Source organism: Ciconia boyciana, chromosome 17 (genome assembly GCF_034638445.1).
Source record: "Ciconia boyciana chromosome 17, ASM3463844v1, whole genome shotgun sequence".
In the NCBI taxonomy this organism is placed as follows: domain Eukaryota; kingdom Metazoa; phylum Chordata; class Aves; order Ciconiiformes; family Ciconiidae; genus Ciconia; species Ciconia boyciana.
Window position 1 is genome coordinate 884,682 of NC_132950.1, and position 16,049 is coordinate 900,730.

At 66.2% G+C, this 16,049-nt stretch overlaps 3 protein-coding genes across 4 annotated transcripts; 2 read left to right on the forward strand and 1 right to left on the reverse strand.

Moving 5' to 3' along the window:
• The first annotated feature begins 6,657 nt into the window (after positions 1-6,657).
• On the forward strand, positions 6,658-7,287 carry LOC140660822 (claudin-4-like). Its single transcript, XM_072882056.1, has one exon. It carries the CDS (start codon positions 6,658-6,660, stop codon positions 7,285-7,287), a length of 630 nt encoding a protein of 209 aa, XP_072738157.1.
• Positions 7,288-10,370: 3,083 nt separating this feature from the next.
• LOC140660834 (claudin-4-like) lies at positions 10,371-11,015 on the forward strand. Its single transcript, XM_072882096.1, has one exon. It carries the CDS (start codon positions 10,371-10,373, stop codon positions 11,013-11,015), a length of 645 nt encoding a protein of 214 aa, XP_072738197.1.
• A 596-nt stretch (positions 11,016-11,611) lies between these two features.
• METTL27 (methyltransferase like 27) lies at positions 11,612-14,512 on the reverse strand. 2 transcript variants are annotated; one of them, XR_012045486.1, is made up of 6 exons: positions 14,392-14,512; positions 14,183-14,311; positions 13,957-14,092; positions 13,791-13,883; positions 12,476-13,147; positions 11,612-12,366 (listed from the first exon to the last, which is right to left on the reverse strand). XR_012045486.1 is itself a non-coding variant. In XM_072882026.1 (5 exons), exons 1-5 carry the CDS (start codon positions 14,497-14,499, stop codon positions 12,909-12,911), a joined length of 705 nt encoding a protein of 234 aa, XP_072738127.1. In that variant the 5' UTR covers positions 14,500-14,512; the 3' UTR covers positions 11,612-12,908. The 2 variants fall into 2 exon arrangements, 1 of the variants encoding a protein (XP_072738127.1); XM_072882026.1 differs by having other exon boundaries at positions 11,612-13,147.
• Between the last annotated feature and the right edge of the window lie 1,537 nt (positions 14,513-16,049).

Sequence of the window (16,049 nt, forward strand, 5' to 3'; positions counted from 1 at the left end):
GGGATCCCTGCTCGGCCTCCTCCTGCTCCCACCCTGCCAGGCGGGGAGTGCCAGCAGGGATACCCCAACCGGATTATAAATATCTTTACTCATTCTGCTAAAAATATTTTGGCCTTGAAGGAAGCAGATAATGCACGTAACTGCCCCAGCAGCGTCACCCCATGAACCCGAGCGGGCAGGCAGTGAAGGGAAAAAAAACAAGGCAGGTGCAGGCAGGCTGCCGGCAGTCACGCTCAGACCGGGCAGCGGCAGCCCCATGGCTGTGGGGTGCATGTGTATCCCCCATCAACCCTCCCCCCAACCTTGCATGCCAGTGGCCATGCTGGCATTTCCAGCCCCCCCCCAGGAATGTGGCTGCTGGCCCCCGCCGGACACGGGCTTGCTCCTGCCTGTTCCCTGCCTGTGCCGAAATCTCCCCTACAACTTATTAACTACTCAAGAGCGCAGCGGGATCTGGCAGCCGGCGCTGCAGAGGGAGCCCTCCCTGCTCAGGCACCCGAGGTCTGCGATGGGGGGAGCTCCACGTCTGCCTGGCTGTACCCCGCAGCACCCTGACACCCCATAGCCGGGGGGGGGTGGCTTCGGATGCCCCACAGCGCCCCGAAACCCCATATCTGGCTGGGTCAGCTTCTGCTGCCCTGCAGCACCCTGAACTCCCATAGCCAGTGGGGCCAGCCTCTGCCACCCCACAGCACCCCAACACCCCATATCTGGCTGGGCCAGCTGTTGTCACCCCGTGTCACCCCAGCACCCCGTATCCATCCGGGTTGGCCTCCAGCCCCTTGCAGCACCCTGTATCTGACCGTCACCACCCTGTGACACTCCGATACCCTCTATCCAGTCAGGGTAGCCTCTGCCAACCCATGGCATCCCAAAAATACCCTGTATCTGGCCAGGTGGGCTTCTGCCACCCCACTGTACCCTGATCACTGCCCCAAGGGCACCCCAAGCCCCCCACAGCCAGCCAGGGTTAGTGGCTGTGAGGGTACCCAGGGTGACCCCCTATGTGCTGCTGAGGGGGAGCCCATGCAAGCAGCACCCCAGGGCTTTGTGCCCTGGTCGCTGGGGGGTGCTGGGGGCCCTCGCCCTCGGGGGCACCTTGGGGTGCCCACGATGCCAGTGCTGCCGGCAGGTGATGGTGGGTACAGGACCATGCCTGCCGGGGTGCTGCTGGCATTACACTGCCACCCCCAAACAGAGCAGGGTCCAGGCTGGCCGAGGGCCCCCCAGGTCCGCAGGCAGGGGTGCTGGCAGCACACTCATCAGGCAGGGCTGTGCCAGCGGTCCCGGGGTGCGGGTGCGCATAGGCGCACAGATGCACACACACCTACACATCCACACACACCCTCTGCCGGCAGGGACACCCGGACACGCAGCTGCACACGCAGACAGACAGACACAAGTACACAGACACAGGTGAACAGGCACATGACGGCGGTACGGGTGCACACACGCACACCCCACACACCCTCTTCCGGCAGGGACACCCAGACACGCAGCTGCACACGCAGACAAACAGACAGACAGACACAAGTACACAGACACAGGTGAACAGGCACATGACGGCGGTACGGGTGCACACACGCACACCCCATGGCGCACACATGCCTGCAGATACACCGGCACGTGCACCCACAGCTGCAGAGACACACAGGGCTGCAGGGGCTGTGGGGCAGGGGGGTACCCCAGGCAGGGCTGTGGGGCAGGGGTAGGGGCAGGGTTATGCCACAGGCAGGGGTGTGGGGCAATGGGGATACTCCATGCAGGGGCATGGGGCAGGGGGGGGTACCCCAAGCAGGTGTGTGGGGCAATGGGGATACCCCAGGCAGGGGTGTGGGGTAGGGGGGAATACCCCTGCGTAGGGATGTGGGGCAGGGAAAGGGGGGGATACCCCAGGCGGGTGTATGGGGCAGTGGGGATACCCCTGGGGTAGGGGCTACTGGGGCAGGGATGGGGTGGGACGGGGCGGGCGAAGCACCGCAGCCCCTGACCCTGCAATCAGAGCCCCACGCGCCACGTCCCCACTTCATCATCCCAAATTGTCCAAAGTACAGGCTGCGTGTGGGGCCGTGCCGGCCTGGGGCAGCCGCCGCCGCCTGACTCACGATGGAGGAAGGGGCAAATCACCGGGGTTTCGGGGTGCTGGCCGCTGCGGCATGCTTCAGGATGCATTCTTGTGGCGAGCAAACCGGCTTGCTGGTGTTTACCGAAAACAGCCGAGCGGGGCCAGCATCCCTGCAGGGGTCCTGGGAGCATCCCCATCCCTCCTGCTGCTGCGTCCCCCACCCTGGTGAAGCCCCTCTGCTCTGTCCCCGCATCTGGGAAGGGATGGGGAGTATCACCCGCAGCAGGTCCTCCGGGATGGGGACAAGGCGGGGTGGCCGCGTGGAGCCACCGGTGACATGGTGACCCTGAACGAAGGTCAGACCCAAAGGTCATGGGAGCATCGCCGGTTTGGTGACCCACGCTGCAGGAAGGACACCTGCGCTGGCGGGGGGGGCACCCACCGCAGGCATCCCCCCGTCCCCACCAGGTACCCAGCACCCCGGGGGTGAGCAGGAGGTGACAGCAGAAACTGCCTCAGGTGCCACAGGGCCGCGTCCCGCTCACGTGCGGCCGGCAGCCGGCACAGGGTTTGGGGTGTTCCCTCTCCCCTGCGGTCTCGGGAGTGACGGCGCGTTCCCCCCCCGGGGGAGCTGGGCCGGGGCGGTAAATGCTGCCTCGGCTGCTTATATTTCAGGCGTGGGGCTGCTGGCTCTGCCCCGGCCAGGGCACACAGGCAGCCCATTGTTGAAGCCCCTTCGGCGGCGGCGGAGAGCAGGTAAGGCGGCTCCGAGCATCAATGGTAGCTCTGTCTGCCGGCGGGGCGGGGATGAAGCTGCCGGCAGCGCCGGCGCCCGGCCGGCACACGGGGAGCTGGGGATGGCGGGGGGCACGGTCCCGTGGGACCTGGCAGGGGGCTGGCAGCTCGCCCGGGGGATGCCGGGTCGCCCAAAATCTCAGCATGGCCGGGGCATCCCCACCCCGACGGCTTCAGATCGGCTTCCCCGGGGCTTTCCGCTTCCCGGGGGACATTCCGCTTCCTCCAAGCATTGCCCGTGGGGGGACCCTCCATTGCACCGCCCGCATCCCCCTTCCTGAGCCGTGGCTGTCATCTCCCCCATCCCTTCGACAACCACCTCAGTAGCACTTGAGCATATTTTCCCCGTTCAGCACCACTTGTTGCTCAGCAGATTGGGCAGGGCTTTTATTTTCGGAGCGACTTCAAGCCTAAGGTGCCGTTTCTTGCAGCAGCTCTTGCTGCACGGCGGCTGCGTCCCCCCGGGGACCCCGCAGCTCCCTGCGCACAGCTCCTCTCCTGCTGAGCTGATAAGACTTTGCTTTCCCATAGCGGAAAACAACCTGACTCTGCATATTTGAGCCGGTTGGGGGGGGTTTATGTTGGGCAAGGACTTTTTTTGGGAACATTCAGTCTCCGGCCTGCCAGTAACTAATCCCCGGTCACCGGCAGGGAGAGGCTGCCCAGCTCCGCGCCGGCTGAGCGGGAGGGCTGGCAGCCGTGCATCGCTTGGTGGATGTGAAGCCGGAGATCCCGGCAGATCACCACTTGCTGGCAAGTCTCGCCCGCCTTTTCAGGACCTTGAGGTAGCCGGGGCGGCGAGTTCATGCACGGGCGCAGGGGGATGAGGGGCGCTGGGCTCAGCAGCGCTGGGTGTGTGCGTGAGGTGGGAATGTCACCCGTGTCCCAGGTGGGGATGTCCCCGAGCCCTTTGGTGGAGGGTTCATGGCCTGAGCCCTCTCCCCGTGGGGTGTCCTCTGCCCTGTGCAAGGTCAGGGCGGCGCAGCCTCCTCCGTGCACCTGGCAGTGGCTGGCATCGCGGTGACACCGGGTTCAATGCCGCCTCCCCGCCCGGGGATGGCCTCGCTGCCCGGCTGTGGGGCTGTGGCACGTCCCCATCCTGATGAAGCAGGGATGATCGGCAGAGGGTGTTTCCTGAGCCACAAAGGGCTGGTGGCCGATGTGCCGGGACAGGAGCTCTGCCTTCACCGACCCCGTTGGTGTGCTGTCAGGGCAGGGACGGGACCTCAGGTCCCCCCGTCCTGGAAATCCCAATGGATTTGGGGCAGGGCACCCACACCCAGCTGGGTGCTGGGGCAGGTGCTGGGTGGTGAAGGCTCGGGATGGGGCGAGCACCCCATTTTGGCGTGGAGGAGCTCCCTGCTGAGCAGGTGGGCTGTGGTCCCATCACAGCATGTCCCTGCGCCATGTCCCTTTACTGGTGGCAGAGGGACAAAGCCGGGGCTGAGGTCCTGTGGGATGCACCTGGCTGTGGGCAACTGGGATGGGGCTGTGGGGCTGGCGTCCATGTGGTGATGGCCCCGAATGGCACGTGCCGAGGTGCTCGGCAGTGCCGCAGTCCCACCCGTGCTGCACCAGCATCCTCTGGCTGAGCGCGCGTTGGGGACAGGGTGCCGTCCCAAGGGTCAGCGTTGCTCCTCCGCTCGCTGCTGAGCCCGTGTCCATATGTCCTGCTGGCCAGCAGTGCCGGGGACATGGGGCTGGCTGTGTGGGCTGTCAGTGCACTGCTGAGGGACGTGGGGAAGGGCACAAGGGCTGTTTCTGAGTGGCAGCTGCCAGTTTGAATATATGTCACGTTCCAGCTTTAATTACAGTAATTGGCTGTCGGAGGGCCGTGCTGGCGCCTGCTCTGGCTCCAAGGGGGAGCGTGAGCGGCTCGGGCGTTTGATGCTTCATGCATGGAGGAGTCCCTGTCCCCACCTTGCCATTTGTCCCCAGCTGGAGGCATGTCCTCATGTGCCTGTGGGGACACGGCCCATGCAAGGTGCGCACACACGTGGGCGCGTGCCTCTCTCCAGCCCCAAATAATTTGGTGGTTACAGCAGCTGGCTGGGACGTGAAAGCCACGCTCAGCCTCAGGCAGAGTCCGGCCCCGACGGAGATGCTCTGGAGCCCCACAGATTAAAGGGAGCCCTTGACCACGAGGCTCCGGCCCTGGGGTGGGCACACTGCTACGCGAGCAATGTGGGCACTCCAACAGGACAGACAGATGGACAGACGGAGCATCCCAGCGTGGCTGGGCACCTGGGTGGCTCCTCTGGCATAGGTCAGGCAGGCAGGACCCTGTCTTGTCCCCGTGGGTCAGGGTCTGCAGCAGGACCCGAATCCCCGAGTGCCTGGGCTCTGCCCTGCCTGCTCCTGCCGCGCCGGGCACTGGCATCCCCAGCCCAGGTGCCGCGGGCATCCTCATGGCTCATCCCACCGGGTCAGGGCGCGCTGCCCGGGGACGTCCTGGTGTGGGCAGCGACAGCTCTATAGCCCGTCGCGCCAAAAGATTAGCACAAGTGATTGGATCGTATTGGTAACCCCAGTGTCTGAAAAAACTAAGATTATCTCAGGCCCTGTTATCTTTTCCAGAGGCCTGGGATTAAGCTGGGGTGGGGGAACAGTGCAGTGTCCGTCTGTCTGTCCTTGCGGTCTGTCTGGCCTTGTGCTGCGCCTGCGCGGATGCTGGAGGGACTATGGAGGGAGCGGGGACAGGATGTGTGCGGGGGGCTTGTGGATTAAAGGAGGGGAGGTCAAGCAGCACCCAAAGCATCGGCATCAGCATCGGCATCGGCATTGGTATCGGCACAGCCTGGCCAGCGGGTACGGCCAGTTGTGCCAAAAAGCTGCCAGCGCGACGTGGCCCTGCTGGCCCCGCTGCCCTGCCTGCGCCTGGCACCCTGGTCCCCACGGGGGCAGCGGCGGCACTGGGACACCTCGAGGCCACCTCAGCCCCCCACAGCCCCGACCCACCGAACCTGCCCGGCAGCGCAGGCAGCACAGGCAGCAGGACGTCGGCAGGGCTGGGACCGAGGGCTGCTGTGTGAATGCTGGCTTGGCAGTGGAGCACAAGGTGGGGTGGGTTTTGGGGTCTGCCCCACCCTCGCCCCGGGCAGCACTGTCTCTCCTCCACAGGGAGCCGGCAGCCGCTCCAACCGGTTTGTGGGTCTGGGCGGTGACACCTCCCGCCCCAGGCCTAATGGAAGGCTGGGAAGAGCTGGTACGGACGCCAAGGAACAAACAAGAGCCGCTTGTGTCCCGCTGGGCATGGAGCCCGGCAGCAGGGCAGGGACAGCGTGCTGCTCCCCTGGTACAGGGCCGCAGGGGGCCAGAGGCTGGACTGCTGCCGGAACAGCTGCCCCACGAGCTGGGGGGGAACTGAGGCATGAAACCATGGAGGGACCCCATCAGGGTGATGGAGCAGGAGGTGCTGGCATCGACGGCAGAGACATCCTGATGCCTGGGCACCGACTCTTCCCTTTCAGCATCCCAGGCTGAGCCCCGGAGGCTGCCCTTGGCATCTCCTGCCTGCCCACAGGCAGCAGTGGGACACACTCCCGCGCCTGGGTGGCCTGGGTCCCCTGTGTCCTCCTCCGTGGGAGCAGCCGGGATATTAAGTGTCATCGCTGCAGGGAGAAATGCAAGTGGAGGAATCCCGGGAAACTGGTTTTACCCCTCCGTCCGGTGCCGGTGCCGGCGGCAGGACGGCGGCGGCCGGTGCTCCTCCCTCAGCAAAGGCATATAACGCCTGCCATGGTCCCGGCAGCCGGCACTGCGCTGCGGGAGGCGGGCAGGGGTGCAGGCAGCGAGCGATGGCCTCCATGGGGCTGCAGGTGCTGGGCATTGCCCTCTCCGTCATCGGCTGGTTGGCCTCCATCCTCTGCTGTGCGTTGCCCATGTGGCGGGAGACGGCCTTCATGGGCAGCAACATCGTGGTGGTCCAGATCATCTGGGAAGGGCTGTGGATGAACTGCGTGGTGCAGAGCACGGGGCAGATGCAGTGCAAGGTCTACGACTCCATGCTGGCCCTGCCGCAGGACCTGCAAGCCGCCCGCGCCATGGTGGTGGTGGCCATCATCTTGGCCATCCTGGGCACTCTGCTCGCTGTCGCTGGCGGCAAATGCACCAACTGCGTGGAGGATGACACCGCCAAAGCCAAGGTCATGATCCTCTCCGGCGTCATTTTCATCGTCGCCGGCGTCCTCATGCTCATCCCCGTCTCCTGGTCGGCCAACACCATCATCCGGGACTTCTACAACCCGTTGGTCACCGAATCCCAGAAGCGGGACCTGGGGTCGTCCCTCTACGTGGGCTGGGCGGCCTCCGCGCTCCTGCTGCTGGGGGGGGGGATCCTCTGCTGCACCTGCCCCCCCCGGGGCGAGAAGCCCTACTCCGCCAAGTTCACGGCCGCTCGCTCGCTGCCAGCAAGCAACTACGTCTAGGAGCTGCTGCACCTGCCTGGACCCCCCCAGCCTCACCGGGGAGCCAGGACCTCCTGGGGTGCCCCTGGCCCGTGGAACCCCCCTGTCCGGGCTGGGGGCTGGCTGGGCGCCGGAGCGGGGAGGGCCGGGTGCCAGGGCGGTGCGAGGGAGGGCAGACAGAGCTGCCTTTGTTCACCAGGGGATTGAAGCTGGTTCTTTAATCTCAGTTGAGACGGGGAACAGGGAGATCCTGTCCTGCCTGCCCCCCCGGCAGGGGTCCCGCTCCCCCTGGAGCACCCAGCCATGGCATCTTCTCTGAGACACCACCCGCTTCCCTCCTGCCCGGAGCATCTCCTGGCTCCCGGTATCGGGGTGTGCCACGCGGTGACACAGCTCCCAGCGCTCCCGGGGCCCCGTCCCACGGGTGGCACAGGGCTCTCGCCCTGTAAAACCCCCCCAGGATGCGTCCCTTGAGGGTGGGCGGCGGCGCCGGTGGGGACAGCAAACCTGTCCCATGCGGTCATGGGGACGCGGTCATGGGGACGCAGTCATGGGGATGTGGTGGCTCTGCAAATCCCAGCAGGGTCTCGAGGGGTGGCAGGGGCTCTCGCCTGCCTGTACCCTGAATTTTGACTGTGACCTACTTTCGGGGCTCGGAGTGGCTGTACAGACGTGCGATTTCTCGTGGCAGCTCCCCGGGGCGGGGGCATCATTATCCTGAGAGTGGGAAGGCAGCGGCCAGGCTGGGAAAACCGGTTGGGGAGGCTGCAGCAAAGCGGGGCTGTGCACCCGCACGGAGGGGGTGACTCCCGGACCCGACCCCGTCCCGTGGGGTGCACCCAGCCCCATGGACCCCCTCGGCATCCCCTGAGCAGGGTCCCCGGGCCGGGGGCAGGAGGGGGTGGCTCGCAGTGCCCCCCTGGCTGTGCTGCCGTCCGTCCCCACGTCGCAGCCCTCCCACATTAAATGGCAGCTGCTCAGACCCTGCTGTGCTTCGTTTTCTTTACCCTCTCCAACACCCGCCTCAGTGGTGGGACAGCCCGGTGCTCCTGTGCCGCAGACCCCCGTTCCCCTGAGGTCCCCCAGATCTGTTCTCCAGAGCCTCCCGTGATCCCAGCTGCCCCCTGACCCCCGCTCCAGCCCTGGCATCACCCACCACTCCCCTCCCCGGGCCACCCTGGGCCCCTGCTCCCCAGGGGGTGACAACGGTTGCCTCCGTGGCACGATGCCTCGGCGGCACCAGACGCAGCATGGGGGCTGCCCCGCCCTGCCCAGGCACAATCTTCCCACCTGAGCAGGAAGAATGTGACAGGCGCTGGCGAGGGTGGGTCGGGGCGTGCTGGCCCCAGGGTCACCCAACAGCCCCGGCTGGGAGCACCCCAGGGCCGGCGTGGGCAACACTGGGTGTTTTGCCTATCTCGCTTCCGGCATGGCGAGCTGCACCAGGGTGCAGCCGGCACTACACCAGCTTGGGAACGTCCTTCCCTTGTGCCTCGGGGCGCGTGGGGACGACAGGTGATGCTGGCTGCCTGGCAAACGTGAGGCTGTGGGTGTCTCATCTGGGCATGGGGGCTTGAGGGCTCCCAGCTCCCCCATCCCTTTGTTGGGAGTGGGAATGTTGGAAAACGCTCCCGCGGCCCCATGGTGCTGGTGGCCGGGTGGAAATGTGAGTGCGATGTACCGGTGGGCATCCCTGCCAGGATCTGTGGGGCCACCGCTCGTCCCCTCTGTGGGCAGTCTTGCGCCCTGTTTTGGGTCCAGGTTCCACTGGCTGGGAAAGGGTCCCTGGGATGGCTTCCCATCGTCCTGGCTCCTTGACCTCCTGTGAGGCTGGTCTCCCTTTCTCTGGGAGAGATGGACTTTATTTTTGGCCCCAAGGGGCTTCTGTGGACCAGGGGAGGCAAAGTCCCAGTACCTGGCATCCATCAGGATGCCAAGGGATGAAGGGTGCTGGGGAAGGAGTAGGGACGCAATGGGGGAGGATGGGCCGGAGAAACCGAAACCGGGACCAGATAAACCATGGCAAAACCTTCTGCAAGTGCCGCAGGGTGTGCCGGGCACAGCCGATACTCTGCTGTCGCTCAGGGCTCATAAAAACTCAGCTGGTCCCAGCTGCCAAGTGGGGGTGCAAGCACCCATAGGTGCACTCTGCCCCATGGCGGTACGGGGTTCCTGCTCTGCATGGGGCTGAGCAGCGATTTGGGCTGAGCCCAGGGCCACAGCGGCCATGTGTGACAGTGGTGGAGCCGTCGGTGTATCCGGCATGTGCCCTTGTACCGGCCACCCCCTTACAGGGGTGATGCTTGCAGTCACCCCAGGCTCCGTAGCCCCTCGCCAGGGTTTGCCCTCTCGGTGCTGCTCCTGGTGCGAAGGGAGAGCGGGTATCGCTGAAAGTGCTGAGCCCCGCAGCCGGGATTGGAGGCAGACCTGAGCTCTGACCCATTTCCAGCACCCCAGAGAGGAAATCCCGGGTCCAAAGGGCACGGCAGCGCGGCTGCCATGGGCAAAGCAAAACCTGCCCTTGAACGGGGAGCAGATGGTGCCGCGGTGAGGGTGGGGGCTGCCTCACCTGCCCGTGCTCCCCTGGCGCGATGCTCGTGGCCAGAGAGGGCAAGGAGGCTGAAGCACCAGCAATGGAGGAGGACATGGGGTGGGCGCTGTGGGGTGGCTGCCACGGCAGGACGTGGGGTGAGCGTGGGGGGGGTGTCTGTGCTTTGGAGCATGCTGGGATGGGCACAGCGAGCCCCTCGTCCTGCTCCCCAAAAGCTGTCCCCTCCCTAACACTTGCCATGTGCATGGCCCAGCTGGGATGGGGCGATGGCAGAGGACTGCCCTGTGCCGTGGGGACATTGTAGAGGCTAACATGACACATGGGGGGTCCTGCACCTCGGCCTCCTCGGGACCTGGGTGCTCAGTGCCACACGTGTCCCCATGTTGACCTGCAGCAATGCCCCATGCCACACATGTCCCCATGCTGGTCTGCAGCCGTTCCCACCCAGATGGGGAACAGGACACACCCAGCATGAAGTCCTTGCTCCGCAGAAAGCCCCCTGGCTCGGGGCCGTGTCCATGATGGCTGTGCCCTGTCCCCGCAGGTGCTGTCGATGGCGACGATGACGATGCAGCTGAGTGGGCTGATGCTGGCTGTGCTGGGCTGGCTGGGCTCCATCCTCACCTGTGCGCTGCCCATGTGGAAGGTGACAGCCTTCATCGGCTCCAACATCGTGGTGGCCCAGGTCTTCTGGGAAGGGCTGTGGATGAACTGCGTGTACGAAAGCACGGGGCAGATGCAGTGCAAAGTCTACGACTCCCTGCTGGAGCTCACCTCCGACCTGCAAGCGGCTCGTGCCTTGGTGGTCACCTCCATCTTCGTGGCCTTCTTTGCCTTCCTCACCGCCATCTCGGGTGCGGACTGCACCCGCTGCGTGGATGACAAGAGCACCAAGACCAGGATCTCCATTGTGGCAGGTGCCATCTTCGTCCTGGCCAGCATCATGCTGCTCATCCCCGTCTCCTGGTCTGCTAACAGCATTGTCAGCAACTTCTACAACCCCATGGTGCCCGAGGCCCTCAAGAGAGAGCTGGGGGCTGCCCTCTACATCGGCTGGGCCTCCAGTGCCCTCCAGCTTTTTGGTGGGGGCATCCTGTGCTGCTCGGGACCCCCGTCCCAGCAGGACCCTTACCCCAAGAAGTACAGAGCGGTGAAAACCTGCAGCCCGATGGGCTACCCTATGAAAGACTACGTGTGACCCACCACGCCCGGGTGCCAGCCCAAGGGAGAGCACCACCGTCCCCATCCTGCCTCCACGTGCCACCCCCCTGCCCACGCGCTGCCTCCTCCTGCCCATCCCCACGCTGGCTGCACCCCCGGCACGGTCCTCCCACGTGTGCCCTTCCCCGGTGCGCTGGGGCTGCGCTCGCATGGACTATAAACATCTTGGTGCCACCGAAGCTGCCTCGGCTCATTGCAAAGCGGCGCGGTGGGGGGAGGATAGCGACGTGTCCTATGGGTGTTACGCCCTGCCAGCCTTCTGCCAGCTCGGGGGCTGCTGCCCCAGCGCCTGGCATGTCCCCATGTCCCCATGAGGATGCAGCAGTAGCCAGCCAGGGTGGTCCCTGCACATCCCCCAGCAGGGAAACTGAGGCAGGGTGCTGAGAGCCAAGAGGGGCATGGGGGGACAGCAGGCTCCCAGAGCTCGGTCCTTTGAGCCCCCACGGTCTGGGAGGGGACCCCAGAGAATGGTCAAATCCCCCCTCCCCGGCTCCTGGCTGCCCTCCCCTGCCCACCCCAGAGGGTCGCAGCCCCACTGCTCCAGGAACAACGCATGGCAGGCAGGCAGCGGAGGCACGGGGTTTATTCAACAGCCAAGTGCAGGGATGGGGACAGCCATGACCCCCAGCTGCCCAGGGAACGATGCTGGGGACAAATGAGGGAGAGGGGAGCAGGGCAGATAGATACCCACGATGGGCGCAGGGACCCCAAGACCTGGGGGGGGCAATGTGGAGGGGTGACAAGGGCCACGGGGAGGGCTAGTGTGGGAGATGTGGGATACCCCAGGTGGGGGACGGGGACAGACACAGCCACCGCCTCCCGCCAGGGAAGAGCTCCTGAGGGGAAGGAAGCAACCTGTTCCCCAGGGCCACAGAACAGGATGAGCAGGAACAGGTCTGGGGGAAGATAAAAGGAAAAAAGGAAATATCCCAGCAAGAGATTTGGGTAAAAAATTTCCCAAGGGAGCAGTGGAGGAGGAAGAGTGGAGGCAGTGTGGCAAGGGGCTTGGGGAACAGGCTGGGCAGGCAATGCCGGACGGCTCCTGGGTGGGGAGTGGCCACGGGCTCCTGAAGTCCCTTCCAGCTTCATTTCCCACCCAGACCATTAACTACAAAGCTGTAGGAAAATGAGAGACTTAACAGCTGTTGCGCGATGAAAGGCCGATGTGGTGCTTGGATGGGTCCTCTGGCTGGGTGTCATGTTGGCACAGCTGCTCCTGGTTTGGATGTGGGGGTCTCCTGCACCTCAGGGTGCAGCTGGGTTAACTCCTGGGGAGGACGAGGATGGGGGACCGCAGGATGTGGCAATGGGGTCTTTACCATGGGGGTCTGGGGTGGGGAAGACAAAAATGGATCTAGATTTTGACCATGGCCACTTGGGAGGGCTCCTGGGGAGGATAAGGAGGGGGAACCATAGGATGTGGCGATGGGGACCCACCTCCAACAGCCCCCAGGTAAAGATCATGGGGGTCTGGGGTGAGGAAAAGGAAGAAGGATCCAGATTCTGACCATGAGGGCTGAGAGGTGGGCATGGTGGGGAGAAGACATCCTGGACAGGAGATGGCTCTGAACAGCCAGGTGGGTCTGCAAGACGTCATGGTGACGACAGAAGTGTCGGGGACAGTACCCAAATGTCAGAGCTACAGCTGGTTCCCAGGAGACTCCGGTGAAACCAGGAGACCCTCCCCACACTGAGGAGCAGCCAGGGTCCCCAGGGCCCAGGCCTCGGGGGGAAGGAGCCAGGGAAGGGAACGGGGATGCTCCCCAAGAATGCTGTCACCTCCCAGCAGCCGCCCTGCTCCGGGAGGGGGTCGCTGGGCTGGGTTTTACAAGGGGCCAAGTGGTTACCCCCCCCAGAGCCGAGTCGGCTCTCAGCCCTCCTGGAGCGGGGGCACGGGGCATTTCCGATAGACGTAGACCACCCCGGAGATGTAGCCAGTGCCCTGGGTGCTCTCCTCCTCGGAGGTGGCCCTCTCCCAGCGCTCCACCTCCTGGGCCAGCACCTTCTGCCAGGCTCCCTGCCTCTCCAGCCTCTCCAGCGCTGCCTCCAGCTCCGCCTTGTACCGCAGGTTCGAGGGGTTGCTCCTCGTCGTCAGGCAGAGGAAGCCTCCTGCCAGGAGAGGGGACGGGTGACGCCGACGTCGGGTGTCCCCCGCTGGGGACGGCATCCCCTCGGAAAGGAGGGGGGCAAGTGAGACCCTGCTGGGCGTCATCCAGCGGGCAGGCAGGCCAGGAGGCCATGGGCAGGGGACGGGCAGGCCAGCGGGCAGGGGACAGGCAGGCCATGGGCAGGGGACGGGCAGGCCAGCGGGCAGGGGACGGGCAGGCCATGGGCAGGGGACGGGCAGGCCAGCGGGCAGGGGACTGGCAGGCCAGCGGGCAGGGGACGGGCAGGCCATGGGCAGGGGACGGGCAGGCCAGCGGGCAGGGGACGGGCAGGCCATGGGCAGGGGACTGGCAGGCCAGCGGGCAGGGGACGGGCAGGCCATGGGCAGGGGACGGGCAGGCCGTCACAACTGAGCACAGGCTGCCACGCATCAGCAGTGCCACCGCCGCCGCCCCCTGCCCGAGCCCGCCGGCAGGCAGGGCCAGGGACCCGGGTGCCGTTGCACGTCCCTGCCTGTACCTGGCAGCAGGGACAAGTGCCACGGGGCCAGCACCCAGCCGGGGACCCACGTCCGCCGGGACCCGCTGTCCCCGTCCTGCCACCCCGGGGGCCCCAGGGGGAGGGGACGGCGGGGGACGCCCCTCACCCGGCTTGGTGACCCGCAGCAGCTCCGGCACGGCCGCGCTCGGCACCTGCCCCTCGCCCAGGGCCCCCACCAGCGTCACGGCGTCGTAGTGCTCTGCGGGGACACGCGTGGCATCACCGGGGGGGACCCTCCGGGGCAGCATCGCCCCCCGGTGCCGGCCCGTTACCTGCGGGCGCGGGCAGGGGCTCCCGGCCCAGGACGCACGGCCGCAGCTGCCGGTAGAGGCCGGTGCTCCGCGCCTGCTCCAGCATCCCCGCGCTGCCGTCCACGCCGTGCAGGCAGCGGAAGCCGCGGCGGTGGAGCTGCGGGGACAGACGGGGACAGACGGACAGACGGCACCGTTAGCTCCGCTCCCCGCCCCGCCCCGCCCCGTCCCCCGTCCCGCCCGGTACCTCCCGTGCTACGAGCCCGGTGCCGCAGGCCACGTCGAGCAGCCGCGCTCCGGCGGGCGGCGCGGGGAAGGCGAAGGCGAGCGAAGCGGCGGCCAGGTGCGGTGCCCGGTACTCCAGCGCCGCCACATCCTGCGGGGACACGGCGGTCAGCGGCACCGGGGAGCGGAGCGGAACGGCCCCGGTCCCCCCGGCCCCCCCGGCGCCGGAACCTGCTCGTAGCGGGCGGCCCAGCCGTCGTACAGCCGCAGGCGCTCGGGCAGCGCCGCCCCGCCGTGCACCGCCGCCACCCGCTCCCGCACCCCCGCCGGCAGCCGCATCCCCCGCCGCGCCGCGCCGCGGCCCCGCCCCGGCCCCGCCCCGTAGCGCCCCATTGGCTCCGCGGCCCCGCCCCGGACACAACCCCAGCGCCCCATTGGCTCCGCGGCCCCGCCCCGGACACGGCCCCCAGCGTCCCGTTGGCCGCCGGCCCCGCGCCGGCCCCGCCTCCGTCCCGCTCCGTTACGGGGAAAGGGCGGTCTGGGCGCGACCAAGTGCGCCGGGGGCGGGGGGGAAGGACCAAGTGGGCCGGGTGTGACCAAGTGCCCCAAGAGGCCACGGAATGTCCCGAAGGGGTGGCACCAAGTGCCCCGGGAGGGTGACCAAGTGTGCCGCGGGGGTGACACCAAGTGTTCTGGTGGGGTGACCAAGTATCCAGGGATGGTGACATCAAGTGCCCCGGGGGGGTGACACCAAGTGGCCTGCGTGGGCTGGAACCAAGTGCCCCAGGGCCACCGCTCTCTCCCTGCAGTGTCCTCCGGCCCCGTCCCGCCCCGCTGCTGCTGAAGATCTGCTGCTCTGTCACTTGTAGGGGTCAGTCCTCCCTCGCATGTCCCAGGAACCGTGACTGCTCCCTGGACAGGTCGCCTCCTGCCCGGCCCCTCGTCCCAGCCCCACACGGCCCTGACGCTGCGCTCAGGATGTCACCTCCATGTCTGCACCCGCATCTTCTCCTGCCGCTCAGACCCATCACCCAATGGTGACCGTGCTCCTCTGCCACCACCTGAACCCATCCTGTCCCACCACCTGCAAAGGTGACATCCCAATGCTGAGGGGCTCTCCCAGCCCCCGGGGAAGAGGGCACCCACCCAAGGCAGGTCCTTCATGTCCTGACGTGCCCACATCGCCAGCTGCCCAACCACTCCCATGGGGCGGTCATTCTGCCCATGGACAAGGTGCGTAGCAGCAGGCAGAGCCTGGGGACAGGGACTGGAGCGTGGCTGTGAAGGAGGTAGAACGTCTTGGCTATATCAAGTTTACTCACGGGAAGCAGGACAAGAAATGTCACTGAGTGCCAGCACGATGCACAAGGAGGTGGTAAGATGCCTTCTCCCTTGATATAGGTGCCCAGCATTTGTCATGTACATTATCCAGCTGATTAACGAGAGACGTTCGTTAGCTCTTGGGGAGAAAGGGCCCCAGCTGGAGGTGCTCTCCATGGGAGGTCACACGCTCGTTGCTTGGTGAGTGTCTGCTGCGTTGGGAGTGAGGCTTGGCTTCTGCTAGACCAGCCTGTGGTGTTCATAGTGGAGGATGTGGGACAAGGTCTGGCTTGTGGGACCACCCTCAACTGTTGTGACCCGTCACTTGGCTTCTGGCTTTTTCCAGGAGCAAAGCAGACAAATCCAGCCGCTAATTAATGACGGAAAGAAAATGAGGGTGCTCTGAAGGAGCCGGTGGCTGCCCCGAGGCCGTGCTGGTGGCCCTCGTCACCTCCTGCTCGGCAGCTTGGCAGCTTGCTGGTGCTTCTCCCTTGTCCCCGCGTCCCCCTGGCCACCACCGCGGTCGCGGCCGCTTCACCTCGGGATCCGGGAGGCCCGTGGGGACCTGC

Coding starts and splice junctions, on each gene's coding strand:
- LOC140660822 (XM_072882056.1), top strand. CDS start 6,658: ATGGCCTCCATGGGGCTGCAGGTGCTGGGCATTGCCCTCTCCGTCATC.
- LOC140660834 (XM_072882096.1), top strand. CDS start 10,371: ATGGCGACGATGACGATGCAGCTGAGTGGGCTGATGCTGGCTGTGCTG.
- METTL27 (XM_072882026.1), bottom strand. CDS start 14,499: ATGCGGCTGCCGGCGGGGGTGCGGGAGCGGGTGGCGGCGGTGCACGGC. Junction 13,884..13,956: donor GCCCCTGCCCGCGCCCGCAG/GTAACGGGCCGG, acceptor GTGTCCCCGCAG/AGCACTACGACGCCGTGACG. Junction 13,148..13,790: donor GCTGCGGGTCACCAAGCCGG/GTGAGGGGCGTC, acceptor CTCTCCTGGCAG/GAGGCTTCCTCTGCCTGACG.